At 42.5% G+C, this 15,000-nt stretch overlaps 1 protein-coding gene across 1 annotated transcript; it reads right to left on the minus strand.

Moving 5' to 3' along the window:
- Nucleotides 1–736: 736 nt before the first annotated feature.
- Nucleotides 737–1,855, minus strand: LOC145399859 (zinc finger BED domain-containing protein 5-like). Its single transcript, XM_080272440.1, has one exon. The coding sequence runs from the start codon at nt 1,853–1,855 to the stop codon at nt 737–739; it is 1,119 nt and encodes a 372-aa protein (XP_080128566.1).
- Between the last annotated feature and the right edge of the window lie 13,145 nt (nt 1,856–15,000).

Raw genomic sequence — 15,000 nt, forward strand, 5'->3', positions numbered from 1 at the left:
ACTCAGATAAACATTCCATTGTGTTTATTTGCCTGAGATGTAAAAACAAAATACATTATTATTGCATGAGTTGCAAAGGAAGTTAATGAGATCGCTGAAACTGTTTTTCATCAACTAGCTTAGTCAGCCGAGGAGCAGTGTTTGCTAAAGCACATCTAAGGTCAGCTTCCACATTCAGTCGAGACCTTAGTTTTGATTTTATGACAAGTAAGCTGGAAAACCCAGTTTCACACAAATATGTTGATGGGAAAAGTAACAGAGAACGAAGAGGCTCCTCTGCGACATGTGGATATGACTTGGATATTTTACACCAGAACCTGACTAAAGAAGACTCTTTCTCAAATAGATCACTAGCACTGGAGTCATTCACAAAGTCAATAAACTCTTCCTGAATCTCATCATTGACAGAAGCAACATCTGTATGGAAAGGGTCTCTAATTAGCTTCAAGATTCCTTCAGACACATCAGGAAAGTATCTCTTCATTTCACTTTGCAGTGAGGCAAGGTGATCCACTATTAAGTTTACCATCTGGTCTGATATGTCTTGCCTCTCAGCAAGTGCCTCAAACATCTCAAAATTTCCTTTCTTTACTTTTGTCTCCCACAGTTTCAGCTTCATCTGAAAACTCTTCAATTTGTCAACAGCGTCAGTGACAACAGCATCAGCTCCTTGCAAAGATTTGTTCAAAATATTTAGGCGTGAAAATATGTCAACAATATAGGCAAGGCCAGTGATTCACTTTGGATCATTCAGTTTCGCAAGATAAACCTGAGTTACCTTCTTGTCATTACAGTTAAAGAACAATCCCAGCTCGTCCTTTAACTCAAACACTCTTTTGACAACATTTCCACGAGATAACCATCGAACCTCCGTGTGATATAGGAGTGTTTCATGAACAGAATCTAAATCTGAGCATAGAAGCCTAAATAATCTAGAATTGAGAGCACTTGACTTTACGAAGTTGACCATCTTTACCGTGTCATCAAGCACCTCCTTGAGCTCAGTGGGCAGTGTCTTGGCTGCTAAAGCCTGCCTGTGTATCATGCAGTGCATATGTTTGACCTTGCTGTTAATAGCTTTAACCCTTGTTTTAAATCCTGATTTACTGCCTAACATTGCAGGAGCTCCGTCTGTTGTGCAACCACATAAGTTTTCCCAGTGTAGTCCCTCACCTTCAAAGAAAGAATTAACTAGCTCAAAAATATCTGCACTAGTAGTTGAAGATTCGAGAGGGTGACAAAAAAGAAAGTCTTCCTTAAAATCATCATCTTTGATGTATCTCGTGAATACCAGCAACTGAGCACAATTATTTACGTCCAACTGGAGAGCAAATATCCCTAGGGGTGCTGTTTTTATCTCAGAAACCACCTGGTCTTTGATATCTGTGGACATGTCAGATATACGTCGCTGAACAGTGTTATCTGACAACGGCACAGTGTCAAGCTTTTTAGCATGTTGTTCCCCCAGCATAATCCTAACTATTTCTTTGGTACATGGCATGACCAGCGTCTCCCCAGTGGAGTGAGGTTTCTTCTGCTGAGCAATTTTCAGTGCAACTACATACGAAGCATGAAGAGCAGCTTTATTTGACTGATGAAAACTGCCTGAGTGATCCAGTTTTGAGCGGTTTAGCATGGTTTCTCTGCGCTTAAAGTAGTCCACATCTTTTCCTTTCAGGTTTTGGTGACAACCGTGCAAATGTCGTTGGAGCAAGCTTGGTTTCATGGCTGCTGGAGACAGTACTTTGGCACAGATGACACACTGAGGCATTTCAGTTCCATCTTTAATGATGACTGTGAATCCAAACCTTATATACTCCTCACTGTAGCGTCGTTTTTTCTTCTGAGCCTCCATGTCAGCTACGCTATTGATGTCTACACTGAAAAAAAATATAAGCATTTTATGGGGTTTTGTTATATATATTACCGCATTGCAATGTATTATCAAGAAACATCTTTAACAACATAAATTGTGCAGTGAAAAAAAGTTCGTTACCCAATTTACTATCGCAAAAAAAAGAATCAACATTAAATAAAAAATATGGGACCCGAATATACAAAAGTTTGCTGTAAAATGCTAATAACGACAAATAAACTATACGACTCATAATCAGACCACGGCAAACGTGAAAGTTAAACTACACTACACGGTATAAGAAATTACGAAAATTACTCCTCAAGTGGCATAACTTATCATGTATATTCAATTAATTGCATAGAAACAGACAACTGGAAAGGAAATAACTACGTGATTTTTCATGCTAACGCAAGCAAAAAAATATTTTATTAGCACACGATTATATTATCACATAAGTACACAATGCCCCACATCACTCACATCCACACACACTTGACACATCACACAACTACCAGCTCTGGCCAAACCGTACTCTGATACTCCATATCACACCCAGTCATGTCACAGTCACACCACACATCACACTTAAGTTAAGGTGATCTTACATCGTGACTACACATCGCCGCTATAGTAAATCGTTTGCACAACACCACTTGGGTCATACGAAATGCTATGTAATGTTTTCTATTTCATCAACCATTTCCATTAAGAATAAGTCAGGGTTACTTAACAATATTATACTTGCCAACGATATGCAGTTTGCGATAATAATGTTATTGAAAAAGACACAGCATTCCGATATTAATATATCAGCAAAGAAAGTAGCCACAAAGAGACCAACCTGCCAAAAAACAGCAACACCAGTCAATCTCAATTCCACGGCTGTTGGGTGGTGACTGGTGCGTTCCCAGCAACACCTCGCGCAACTCTCTCTGTCCGGTACGCGTACAGTATAAGTCAAGGTTCTCTCCTTGGACCTTGGTATAAGTCAGGCAGCCGGGCCCCTACCCAAACGACGAGTGGAGAGCGCGTACCCCCTGACAGGCCCTTTGCGTACCCCCTGGGGTACGCGTACCCCAGGTTGAAAACCCCTGGTGTAGACAGTCCGTTCCCTAAGGCACAGTAATCCTCCACCACGCTACACACGGCGCCATACACCACCTGAACCACAAACACCGAAGAAGAGTTCTCTCTCTCTCTCTCTCCCTCTCTCTTCAAAGGCTCGTCTTAATTGCTGCCTTAATGACATTTCATCACGAAACGTCTTTCACAGCGCCTAAGACAGAGAGAGAGAGAGAGAGAGAGAGAGAGAGAGAGAGAGAGAGAATATTAACCTCCCAACCATCAGTAAGTTAACCCTTCATTTTTTTATCTGCACTTACCCTCCTTCGTTTTCTCTTTTTCTGGCTTCTAACTAACCCTGTAGCTTAGGAGGGAACTTGGGCTGGGATGACAATAATGAAAAGAATGCTGATGCTGATGATAAACTTAGAATGATAAGGCAGAGACTGACGATGCTGATGTTAAAGAGACTGACGATGCTGATGATACCAAACTCAGAAAGATAAGGAAGACATTGACGATGCTGATGATACCAAACTCAGAAAGATAAGGCAGAGATAAAATGTGTACATTCTTATTAGTCTAAAAAAACATTTGTAGGAAGTAACAATGTACAGTGTGTAATAAATGTGCGGTAATCTCTCTCTCTCTCTCTCTCTCTCTCTCTCTCTCTCTCTCTCTCTCTCTCTCTCTCTCTCTCTCTCTCTCAGCAGTAGCAAGTAATACGTGGAAATAATGTGCTGAGCTGAGATAGTGACGCGATGAGTAGAAAGAATCCTCCGGATGAGAGAGAACATCAACCAATTTCCTCAGTTAGTAAGCCAATATAACCCCATTTCCCCACCAAAACACACACAATTCCCCAAATAATAAGCAGGTAATAAGGAGAAAATAAGGTGGGGAGAGGGAGGGTGGTGTGGGATGTGGAATGGTGGGAGAGTTCAGGGATGTGTGTGGGTTGTTTCTGGACGGCATGTCAATGTATGCAAGTTGTGTTAGGTCTGTTGTCTTGTACGTATTCTACCCCTTCCTCCCCCCCTTGGTCTTTCATCCCCTCTCTTAGTTACTTCCTTCCCTCCCTTCTCTTCCTTCCCTCTCGCTCTTCCTTCCTTTCTTCCCTCTCTCTCTTCCTTCCTTTCTTCCCTCTCTCTTCCTTCCTTTCTTCCCTCTCTTCCTTCCTTTCTTCCCTCTCTTCCTTCCTTCCTTCCTTCTCATCCTCTCTTCACCCTCTCCCACTCTTCCCATCTTCTCCCACTCCTATCTTTCTCCTTTTTCCCTTCTTTCTTCCTCCCCTCTCCCTTCCTGTATCTTCCCTTCCCCTTCTTCACCATCTCCTTTCTTCCCTCCCCTTCGAATCCCCAACCTTGGCCTACCTCTGATTTTCTGATTCAGACAGGCAGACAGACAGACAAAGCAAAATAAATACGCAGCTGTGATACCACACACACACACACACACACACACACACACACACACACACACAGATAGAGAGAGAGAGTGAAGGAATGTATAGCGAACCATCCTATTCACTTATGAACTGAAAATGCGTAGTTAATGACCCGTGAAGGAGGGAGAGAAGGAGGGAGGGAGAGAATGTTAGGAGGGAGGGAGGGAGAGGAACAGGGAGGAAGGGAGGAAAGGTGGACGGAAGGGAGGAAAAGACGGAGGAAGGCAGGGAGGGAGGGAGAGCAAACTGCGAGGGGAAACAGGGAGGAGAGAAGGAAAGGAGGACGGAGGGGAGAAAAAGGCGGAGGAGAGAGGGAGGGAGGTAGACGAAACAGGAAGTGAGGAAAGGAGGAGGGAAGGGAGGAAAAGGCGGAGGTGGGAGGGAGGAACGAAGGGAGATGGTACGGAAGGGGAGGTGAAGGGAGAGAAGAAGGGAAGGGAGGAAAATGGGGAGGAGGAAGACAGATGTATGGAATGGGAGACGAAGGGAGAGAAAGAGGAGAGACGAGAAAGGAAGAGAGATGTATAGTAGGGGAGATGAAGGGAGAGAAGGAGGGAGACGAGAGAAGAAGAGAATTAGGGATGGGAAACAGGAAGGAAGAGGTGAAAGGAGGAGGGAAGGAAGGAAAAGAGGGAGGTGAGAGGGAAGATGGTATGAAAGGAAGGAGATGGCATGGATGGGGAGCAAGTGGAGGGAGGAAGGGACGGAGGGAACGAGGAACCCATCATCATCATCATCATATCTCCTCTGGTACAATCAGCGTGGTTAAGATGCAATGGAAGTATTTAAAATGGGTTTTCATTGATTTTTACCATAAGCAAGCACTAGTGACAGTCTTGACAGAGATTATTATTATTATTATTATTATTACTTGCTAGGTTTCTCCTCTGCCTGCCTCTCTCTCTCTCTCTCTCTCTCTCTCTCTCTCTCTCTCTCTCTCTCTCTCTCATATTCACTAGTTATGCAGTGTTTGGTTGTCGTATGAGTGAAGATAAAAGTATAAACAAACAATATTATAAACAACTTAAATCCTTCAGTATAAGATCGCCCGCCTCAGCAGAAAGGTCCTGAAAAAAGTACACACACACACACACACACACACACACACACACACACACACACACACACACACACACACACACACACACACACACACACACACACACACACACACACACACACCACTATACAATATACCGGTTAATAGAGGGCTTGTGACCCCTTCAGCACGAGAGGCTGTCGCTAAGTTCAACCAAAAAAAAAAAGTAGTAGTAGTAGTAGTAATAGTAGTAGTAGTAGTAGCTGCAGTAATAATAATAATAATAATAATAATAATGATAATGATAATAATAACAAAAATAATAATAATAATAATGACAACGACGACGACGATGATGATGATGATGATGATGATGATGATGATGATGATGGTGATAATAATAATAATAATAATAATAATAATAATAAATTTGTAAAAAACGTATGAACTGGGAGGAGACGAGAAGGAGGAATAGGGAGCCAGTGAGTGAGTGCGATAATGAGTGTTGGGTTTCAAAGGAATGAGAAAAATAAACAACGTGGGACGAGGCTTAAAACTGGAATGGATAAAAGAAATGGCTGCTAATTAACGACACGAGAGAGAGAGAGAGAGAGAGAGAGAGAGAGAGAGAGAGAGAGAGAGAGAGAGATGGGGGGATAGTTGCCATGGTAACGGGAGGCTGAAGGATGTAAACAATCAGCTCCGTAGACGCCATGTACTGTATATAGGAATAATATTCATAATTGATCTTAAACTAATTTCTTCTACGATACACAAGTCTCTTTAGTAATTAACTGATAACTCTGGCTGTATCTGTGACTTTAATATTTATTATGGTGTGGCTATGAACTGCTTAGCACTTGTATCATTGATATTACTATTATAAACCAATAATCTTAGACCTAATATACGCTAAGAAAGTTTATGAATAGCATATCACAGGAAGTGTTTATAAAAGATCTTAAGTCACATTACCTCCACTTACAAGTATGGTACCATGGCAAATATTTATAAAGGATCTTAAGCCACATTTTTGGTCATAAATATGGTACCGGAACAAGTATTATAAAGGATCTTAATCCACATATTTTCAACATGATACAATACGAAGTATTTATAAAGGATCTTAAGCCACAATTTTCCGACATATAAGTATGCCACCACAGGAAGTATTTATAAAAGATCTTAAGCAACAATTTTTCCGACGCGTCTAAACGTTAACCTCTTCAGCCCGAGGACGTGCTTTGTCTTTTCTTCCTTTCTTTCTGTATTTTTTACCTGGCCCCGAGGCTACTACTGAACCAAGGCGTGGGCGTGTGTTAGTGGCGTAGTTAATAAATACTTTATCTAACACCTTTATGTCAAACAGTCTCTCCTGTGTACAATAAAATCACCCGTAAGTATTAAGAATATAATGATAACAACGTCAAGGTGGTGCAGAGGATAAGATAATTTATACATATACTCTGCCTAACAGTTAACTCCTTTACTATGATGCCTCCTTTACTCTTTTGTTAGTGATATACACACCAGTAAAATATAATGTACCAAGCAACTCTAATAGTAAAGCAATTAATTAAAATATATCCAGCCATACGGTTCCAAGAATCTATTATAAGACAAACAGATCCACTAAATATAATAAGAACAAAACACATCCTCAAGCTATACGGCTGAAAAAATAAAATAAAATAAAATAAAACTCCCAGACAGTGATTTATGATAAAGAATAACTGATAAGGAGACTTGGTTATGGTATTAATGGTTCTGATAATTTGTAAACAACACTCCTGCCCTGCCAGCGATGGAAATGACGTCACGTGATTACAGACACACACACAGGCTGAAAGAACAGCAGAAATAGAACGAAATTTTGTGTTTATATAGTGATAAAGGAACAATAACTTGAGGCAAAGGAAAGTGCAATGAGAGAGAGAGAGAGAGAGAGAGAGAGAGAGAGAGAGAGGATGAAGAAGAAGAAGAAGAAGTGACACTAAGATAAAGGAAAAGAGAGGGGGATCGGAAGGATGAGAGGTGAGGGAAGCAGAGTAAAAAAACAATGAGAACACAGAATGGTAGAAGAGAGAACGGAGGGAGAGGGAGGAAGGTAGGGAAGGGAGAGGGAGGAAGGTAGGGAAGGGAGAGAAGAGGAGAGAGGAGGGAGAAAAGCGGTTCTGAGAGGCAAAAGTTGATCAATTGTGAATGGATGCAATCGGCTGTAAGAAGAGAGAGAGAGAGAGAGAGAGAGAGAGAGAGGCGGGGGGGGGGGGACTGTCATCATATATTAAGGGGTTAACGTGGGATATATAACACAATCTTCAACAACTGACCTTCCTTACCCATTTTCCTAGCCATCCTTACCCAGTCACACACACACACACACACACACACACACACACACACACACACTAAACAATCGCCTCTGGGAGTGGCAAAAATAAAATGTAAAAAGTTATGGTAATGAAGGTTTCCATTCTCTACCCAAGTCTGTTTGCATCCCAAAACCGAAAACAGGGACCTGGAATGTAGGTGGACGGTTGTGCATGATAATCCGAGGGAATGTTTGGTTGTGTTTGTTGTGTTTGTCGCTTATATATATTTATGACTGTGTGACTGTACTCTGGCAGCATGATACTGCCGGAGTATGTTCAGTTCAGGTTCGATACTTGTTACTTCTCCCGCATTCACTTCCTCACCATCTAATTCTTCTACTGTCCTTCTCCGGCCTTCTAACTTGGCTGCAAATATCACAACAGGTGTTTGTCCTGTCACTCAGGCTGACGAGGTAGTACAGGAAAAATTTATGCAGAAAAAAAAAAAAAAAGTACTGGTGGAATTTGTAGTCAGCCTCTTCACAAATCAGCTGGTAACATTGTGCTTTGTACTCCTCACAAATCAGCTGGTAATGTTGTGCTTTGTACTCCTCACAAATCAGCTGGTAACATTGTGCTTTGTATTCCTCACAAATCAGCTGGTAACATTGTGTTTTGTACTCCTCACACTGAAGAAATTCTTTGTAACCTACACAAATTATCCACAACTCTTGTATCATTTTGTACCCTGGTACTGAATTTCGTCTTTGTATTCCGTTGCAGCCACCCACCACCGTGCCTCTGCAATCAACGCTGCCCCTGTGGTGACCCGGGCGGTGTTCAGGCCGCGTGTAAACAACAGCAGGTGGTCGCCCCGGCAACGTAAACAAAACCCAGCACCAGGATTGGCCCACGTGACATGACTACACCACACCTCTCTGACCCAATGGCCACGCTAACAGTACACTGTATAGCGTATAATTTGTATATTGGTCCATGTGTCTGTATGTTTGCCGTCTAGTTCCATTTGAGGCCATTAGAGGGAAAACCAGGTAAGCGCCAAAAAAAGAAAACAGAAAAAAACGCTGTTAAAGTTTGTGTACATTAAATATGTCACAACTCTTCAACCAATGAAGGTATTCTGCTCCTGTTTTTTTTTTTTTTTTTTCCATGTAGCCTAATTCATCTACTTTTCCGAAATGATACTCAGACGCTGATAATTAGTGGTATTTTAAATGAAAGAATTCAATAACATCTTCTTTCTCCTCTTGTTAGACAACAATCGACGACAATGTAGCAGTACTTTTACCCATAATATGTGTTAGTGTAGGTCAGCTATAAGATATTGAGACTGGAAATATGTCAGTAGGTAAGTAAGGACATGTGCCTTTATGGTGGTGTCATAAAAAAAAGCTTGGTGGTATGCGTCGAGCCACGCGATTGGCGCGTCTTGCAGCCACCTCCTGCTGTGTGGCGCTCGCCTGGTTTTCCCTCTCACTCTTAGCCCCACATACATGCGGCTTACAATAAGTGCGTGTTTTGACATGAATACTATGGTAAAATCGCCTTAACTCAAGTAGGAAAACCGGACATGATGTTGGTTTCCAAGGATGCAGTACTTGGGAGAAGAAAATACTAAGCCAAAATGGACCTAATGGTAATGTCATCGAGTGGTTGGCTATCAATAGCAGTAAGGTCGTTCACAGCCCTGTAAAAATCGTAATTTTCAACCATCTTAGGGATGTCTTTTTCACTTAAACCCTTGTTGTAGTGGTAGAAGAGGATTTGGGGAATAACGTGGTATATGTAACTACGTTTCTGGCCGGGGTGGCGTGTAGTTGTGCACAAAAATACTGATTCACTTCAAGGTCATAAATTTATGGTAACGAGGATTCTAGAATATAACTGATGCCATCTTCGGAGCCCAACATACTTTTCAGATTATTATGTAACGATTTTCATAATAGTTCGATATTATTGTCCACCACCGTATCTACTGAATGTATGGTCTCTCTCCCTCTCTCTCTCTCTCATACACAAACACAGAGAGAGAGAGAGTATAGACTGCAGCGTAGGAGGAGGGGGGGAGGGGGTTGACTTTGAACACGCCAGGCCTGGGCCAGCTGCTGCGCTAAACACGTACAAGACGTGATTTATGGATCCTGATGGGCAGCTGATGTGTACGGTCAAGTAACCCCATTTTTGTCACTGGGGAACTGACCCGCCCCACCCAATGATTTACACACGGGTATAAACACTGAAGGCTTTTGTCACTGGGGAACTGACCCGCCCCATCCAATGATTTACACACGGGTATAAACACTGAAGGCTTTTGTCACTGGGGAACTGACCCGCCCCATTCAATGATTTACACACGATTATAAACACTGAAGGCTTTTGTCACTGGGGAACTGACCCGCCCCATCCAATGATTTACACACGGGTATAAACACTGAAGGCTTTTGGAGTTCACTATGGGATGAAACGTGTAGGTAGGAAATTTTTTTGATGGAAGACATGCTCCTTCATTCTCTTAAATGTCCGCTCCGGGTGGAATCGAACCCAGGTCAGGAGGACTGATAGACACACGGGCTACCAGAGGCCTTACTACATAGAGCCACAGACAATAACCACCCAACTGTCCTTACTACATTGTCGGCACTAAATAATATTGATACAAACTACACACATACACACACACACACAGACAGTCAGCATGTGTGAACAGATGAAGGGAGATGGATAGCAGAATGGACTGACGAGTGGGGGAAGAAGGATGGTGATGGTGAGAGGTAGAAGGGGAGGGAAGGAAGATAGGGGTGAGAATGGGAGACGGGGAAAGGGGTGAAGGGCTGGTGGGTGGGGGTGGGGAATGGGGGGGAAGAACAGGGTGATATGAGAGTGTGAGGGTGGGCCGGGAGGTTGGGGGTGAGGGTTGAATGGTGGGGGAGATGAGCGTGGGTGAATGGTTGGCGGGGGACAGATGGGTGAGATGTGAGGGTGATGGATGAGGGGGTCGTACTAAGCTGAATAAAAGGTTTGAGAGTAACACTGAAGTTTTACACACACACACACACACACACACACACAAAGCGTCGCAAAAATATTTCATGTATTTTTCCGTCCGTTTTTCTTTCACATCGTTCAAGAATTTTTAAAATATAAAATAAAAAAAGTTGTGTATAAAATAGAAGTAGGAGGATGAATGATTTCAGGTCGCGCTTCACCCCTCGACTTTATCCCGGTGAGTTTTAATGAGAGAGAGAGAGAGAGAGAGAGAGAGAGAGAGAGAGTCTAGACAATGAAAAGTTTTGTTCCATTCTGGCTTAGTAAGAAAAGTAAGATGGGGAAAGAAAAATATGTGAAGTTGTGAGACTATGAGAGGCAAGAGTTGTGCCTTGCATGTGGAAGGAAATTACTCGCCCCCCTCCCCCCCCCTCTCTCTCTCTCAATATGGAGTGCCAGGGTGCGTCAGTTCGTGCGTGCGTGCCAGACCTCCAATATCCTGCAACCAACACCAATTACAAAAGTTAAAACCCGTGAACTGAGTCACTGGTGTGTGTGTGTGTGTGTGTGTGTGTGTGTGTGTGTGTGTGTGTGTGTGTGAGAGAGAGAGAGAGAACCTCAATTACGACCAATAAATTTTAAAACATCACTCACGATGGAACACACACACACACACACACACACACACACACACACACACACACACACACAAAACGCTGTTTTTACGTATTCATGAACCGGCGATTAAATGTTTTCCAGTTTGGTAGAGTTAGCTTTAAAATTTATCGTCCGTTGAGACAGAGAGAGAGAGAGAGAGAGAGAGAGAGAGAGAGAGAGAGAATAAATATGGGAACATGAAAGGCACAGACAGTAAACCAATAAACAATAACAAAAGCGAGTGTTGTCCTGCACTAAAGCCAATCAACTTTATATGAGTTAATAAGTAAATGCTAAACAAGAATATACATCACAGGCCTAATACTGGCTCCTTAAGACAGTACAAGGAATATGTAATCCTTAGACATCATACAGCCAAGAGCCTCAGAGTATTAGCATTAGCATGTATAATGAATTCTTATTTACATGTATTCCCTGTGTAAGGCTTCACAAACACCAACATCTACATTATTCATTATAGGCTGTTGTTATTTCCATCTATTGTACACACCGTAATTTTGTGAAGAAATGCAACAACAACAACAACAACAACAACACCAACAACAACAAGTCCTTGTATGGCACTAGAACCTCAAGGCCTTTGGTAGAGTCTGGCATAATTCTTCGATTTCCAAACTGCCCTCCATACAAATTTAATCCCTCCTTCTCAGCTTTCATCTCATTACATCCTGATCGTTGGATAAGCACTGGTGTAGACGGCCACTGTTCTTCTTACATAACTATTATTGTGGTTTTTCTCAGGGTTCTCTCTTGTTACCAACTCCTCCCCCTAGTCAGCAATGGCCTTCTGACCTGTACACTCGCCAGCAATAATATGGGTCCACTCTGTAGTCGTACAGATATGAAACTCTTACAAAGTACTCTGAAATGGTTGTTGGGCTCCAATAATGATTTCCGAAAGTCATTACTCACTGCCAGATTACTTATTGCAATGGCGAGTCAGTATTAATACTGGCTCCTTTACATCCATCCCTAGCCATTCATACGCTGATAACTCCACCCTTCACTATTCCACTCTCTTCCCACAGCGTCCATCACAACACTCACTACAACTCTCACAAGACGAATATAATACTATTGATGGCTGTGTGGAAAACCGAGGTGCGGCGGTGAAGGACGCTACGAAACTGATAAGGCACTGAAACACATGGATGAATTTCCTTAGATGCACAGGGCAAGGCCTGCACCCCCCTCCCCATTTTTTTTTTTTTTTTTGGGGGGGAGGGGGCTATGTTGCTGACGGTATCACTCTGTCCTAGGTTGTGTGTGTGTGTGTGTGTGTGTGTGTGTGTGTGTGTGTGTGTGTGTGTGTGTGTGTTTAACTTTTAGGTACGCTTCACACACACACACACACACACACACACACACAGCAATATCCTGTGGTCCTTTCCTCACACTACATTTCCGGCCATTGATGGGGTGAGGGGGTGAAGAGGGGATGGGCTAGTGGGAAAAAAATACAATATAAATTTTAAAAATAATGAAAAAGAATGTGTATTAGTGAGTGTATTTTAGTGTGCACTGTGCTGTTAAGTACTAAGTTACACCCTTAGCCTGTGTTAAATGTATGGTGTGTACTGTAATGTGTGGTGTGTTGTACCGTAGAGCTCTATTAAATTTGAGGTGTATGTTGTAGTGTGAGTTGTGTATTATTGTAGTGATTGTGTATACTGCAGTGTGCATTGTAGTGTGCATTTTAGTGCGAGTGGTGTGTTATACCATTAAGTTCTGCTACGTCTGAGGTGTATGTTGTAGTGTGAGTGGTGTATTATTGCAGAATACTGTGTATATTGCAGTGTATATTGCACAGGATATTGCACTGTTGGCAAGGGTCACACAATCCACTGTTTCAGTTCACAGATAAACATTTAATCAATCACCTCCCGTAAGTGTGATTTGTTTCTGCAGGACGAACAGAGGCGTGTCAAGACTGTGCCGTGTGTTTTGCTTGTCCTTCCTGCAACACCACATCACAGTTAGGGCAGGGCATTGGTGGTAAGTGTGTTGGTGAAGCCTGGCACTGATGCACTATGTGTTACCAGGTACACTTGTGCTGGCATATCACTACATACAACCACTTCCCGCCCTGACATGGCATGTAATATTACTCTGATCTTCGACTTGTCTTATTCTTCCTCTTCCTTTTCACTATTTACACTTGTCTTCTGTCCTAATGTTTTCTTCTTCGTTTCGTCTTTTTTCTAAGGCCACATTCCTCCTCCTTTTATTTTTCCCCTTTCTCTCACCGTCTTCCTATTGTCTCTTCGTCTAACATTCTTCCTCTTTCACCTGCCTTCGTCTTATTTTACCTCTTGTCTTAGTGTCACTGTCTTATCTTCCTTTTCTCTCTAACCTCTTACTCATGTCTTCCTCTTTCCGTTGTCTTCCTTTCTTACAGTTATTCTTATCGTTATTCATCCCTTCTCCCCTTCTCCGAGCTCTTTTTATTCCGTTTACATTTATTTTGTCATTTTCCTTGACATCCTTTATGTTTCTCCTACAGACAACCAATCTCCTTATCCTCTCCTCTTCCCCTTATATAAATCTTTTATCCCTTGTTCTTGTACAGGTTCATTTTGTCTCCTCTCTGTCTAACCCACCTCCCCTTTCTGCCATCTATCTATCATCCTTTCCTAAGCCTTCCCCCGATCCTACCTCCTCCCCTTCCTTCCACGTCCGACCCAACTCCGTCACTGCCAACACTGGGAGAGGACGGCGACCAACACCCCTCCAACCCACCCACCCCACCCCACACACAGTCCTTCATGCTGTGTCCTGTCACTGTCCCCCTCCAACACCCCCCCCCTCTCTCTCTCACACACACACACACACACACACACACACACACACACACACACACACACACATACACATACACACAGTGTTAGTGTAGTGGTGTGTATGTCAGGTGTCAACATTAGCTTTGGGTTACACAGTTATTGGTTCATGACACACCTTGACCCTCTCCATTGTGAGATTAACTTACCTTACCCCTCACACTACCCCACCCCACCTCACCCCTCCCTCCCTCCCTCCCTCCCTCTCTCTCTCTCTCTCCATTATCTATCAATCAATCATCTATATACATCTCTCTCTCTCTCTCTCTCTCTCTGTTATCTATCAATCGATCTATCTGTCATCTATACACATATCCATCTATATAGATAGATAGATATATACTGTATATAGACAGATAGATATAGATATAGACAGATAGATTCCGTTATCTATCAATCGATCTATCTGTCATCTATACACACATCTATCTATCTATAGATATAGATAAATAGATACTGTATATAGACAGATAGATAGATAGACAGATATACAGACAGACAGATAGACAGACTGAGATATATATATATATATATATATATATATATATATATATATATATATATATATGAGCCTCTGTGGTACAGTGGTAGAGTGTGCGTTTCGTACACGGGTGGACTAGGGTTCGCGCCCCGCCAGGGTAATAAACTTTGGGAGTGTTCACCCGGCCACGTACTGCATTGGCGGACACAAGGGGTGCTGTGGTTGAACCTGTGTCGCTTACTGTAAAGTATGCTTGCACCCAGTCGGCTTGCGCGGGCCG

Source organism: Coenobita brevimanus, chromosome 50, assembly GCF_032717465.1.
Source record: "Coenobita brevimanus isolate Jiangsu-jjx chromosome 50, ASM3271746v2, whole genome shotgun sequence".
Lineage (NCBI taxonomy): Eukaryota > Metazoa > Arthropoda > Malacostraca > Decapoda > Coenobitidae > Coenobita > Coenobita brevimanus.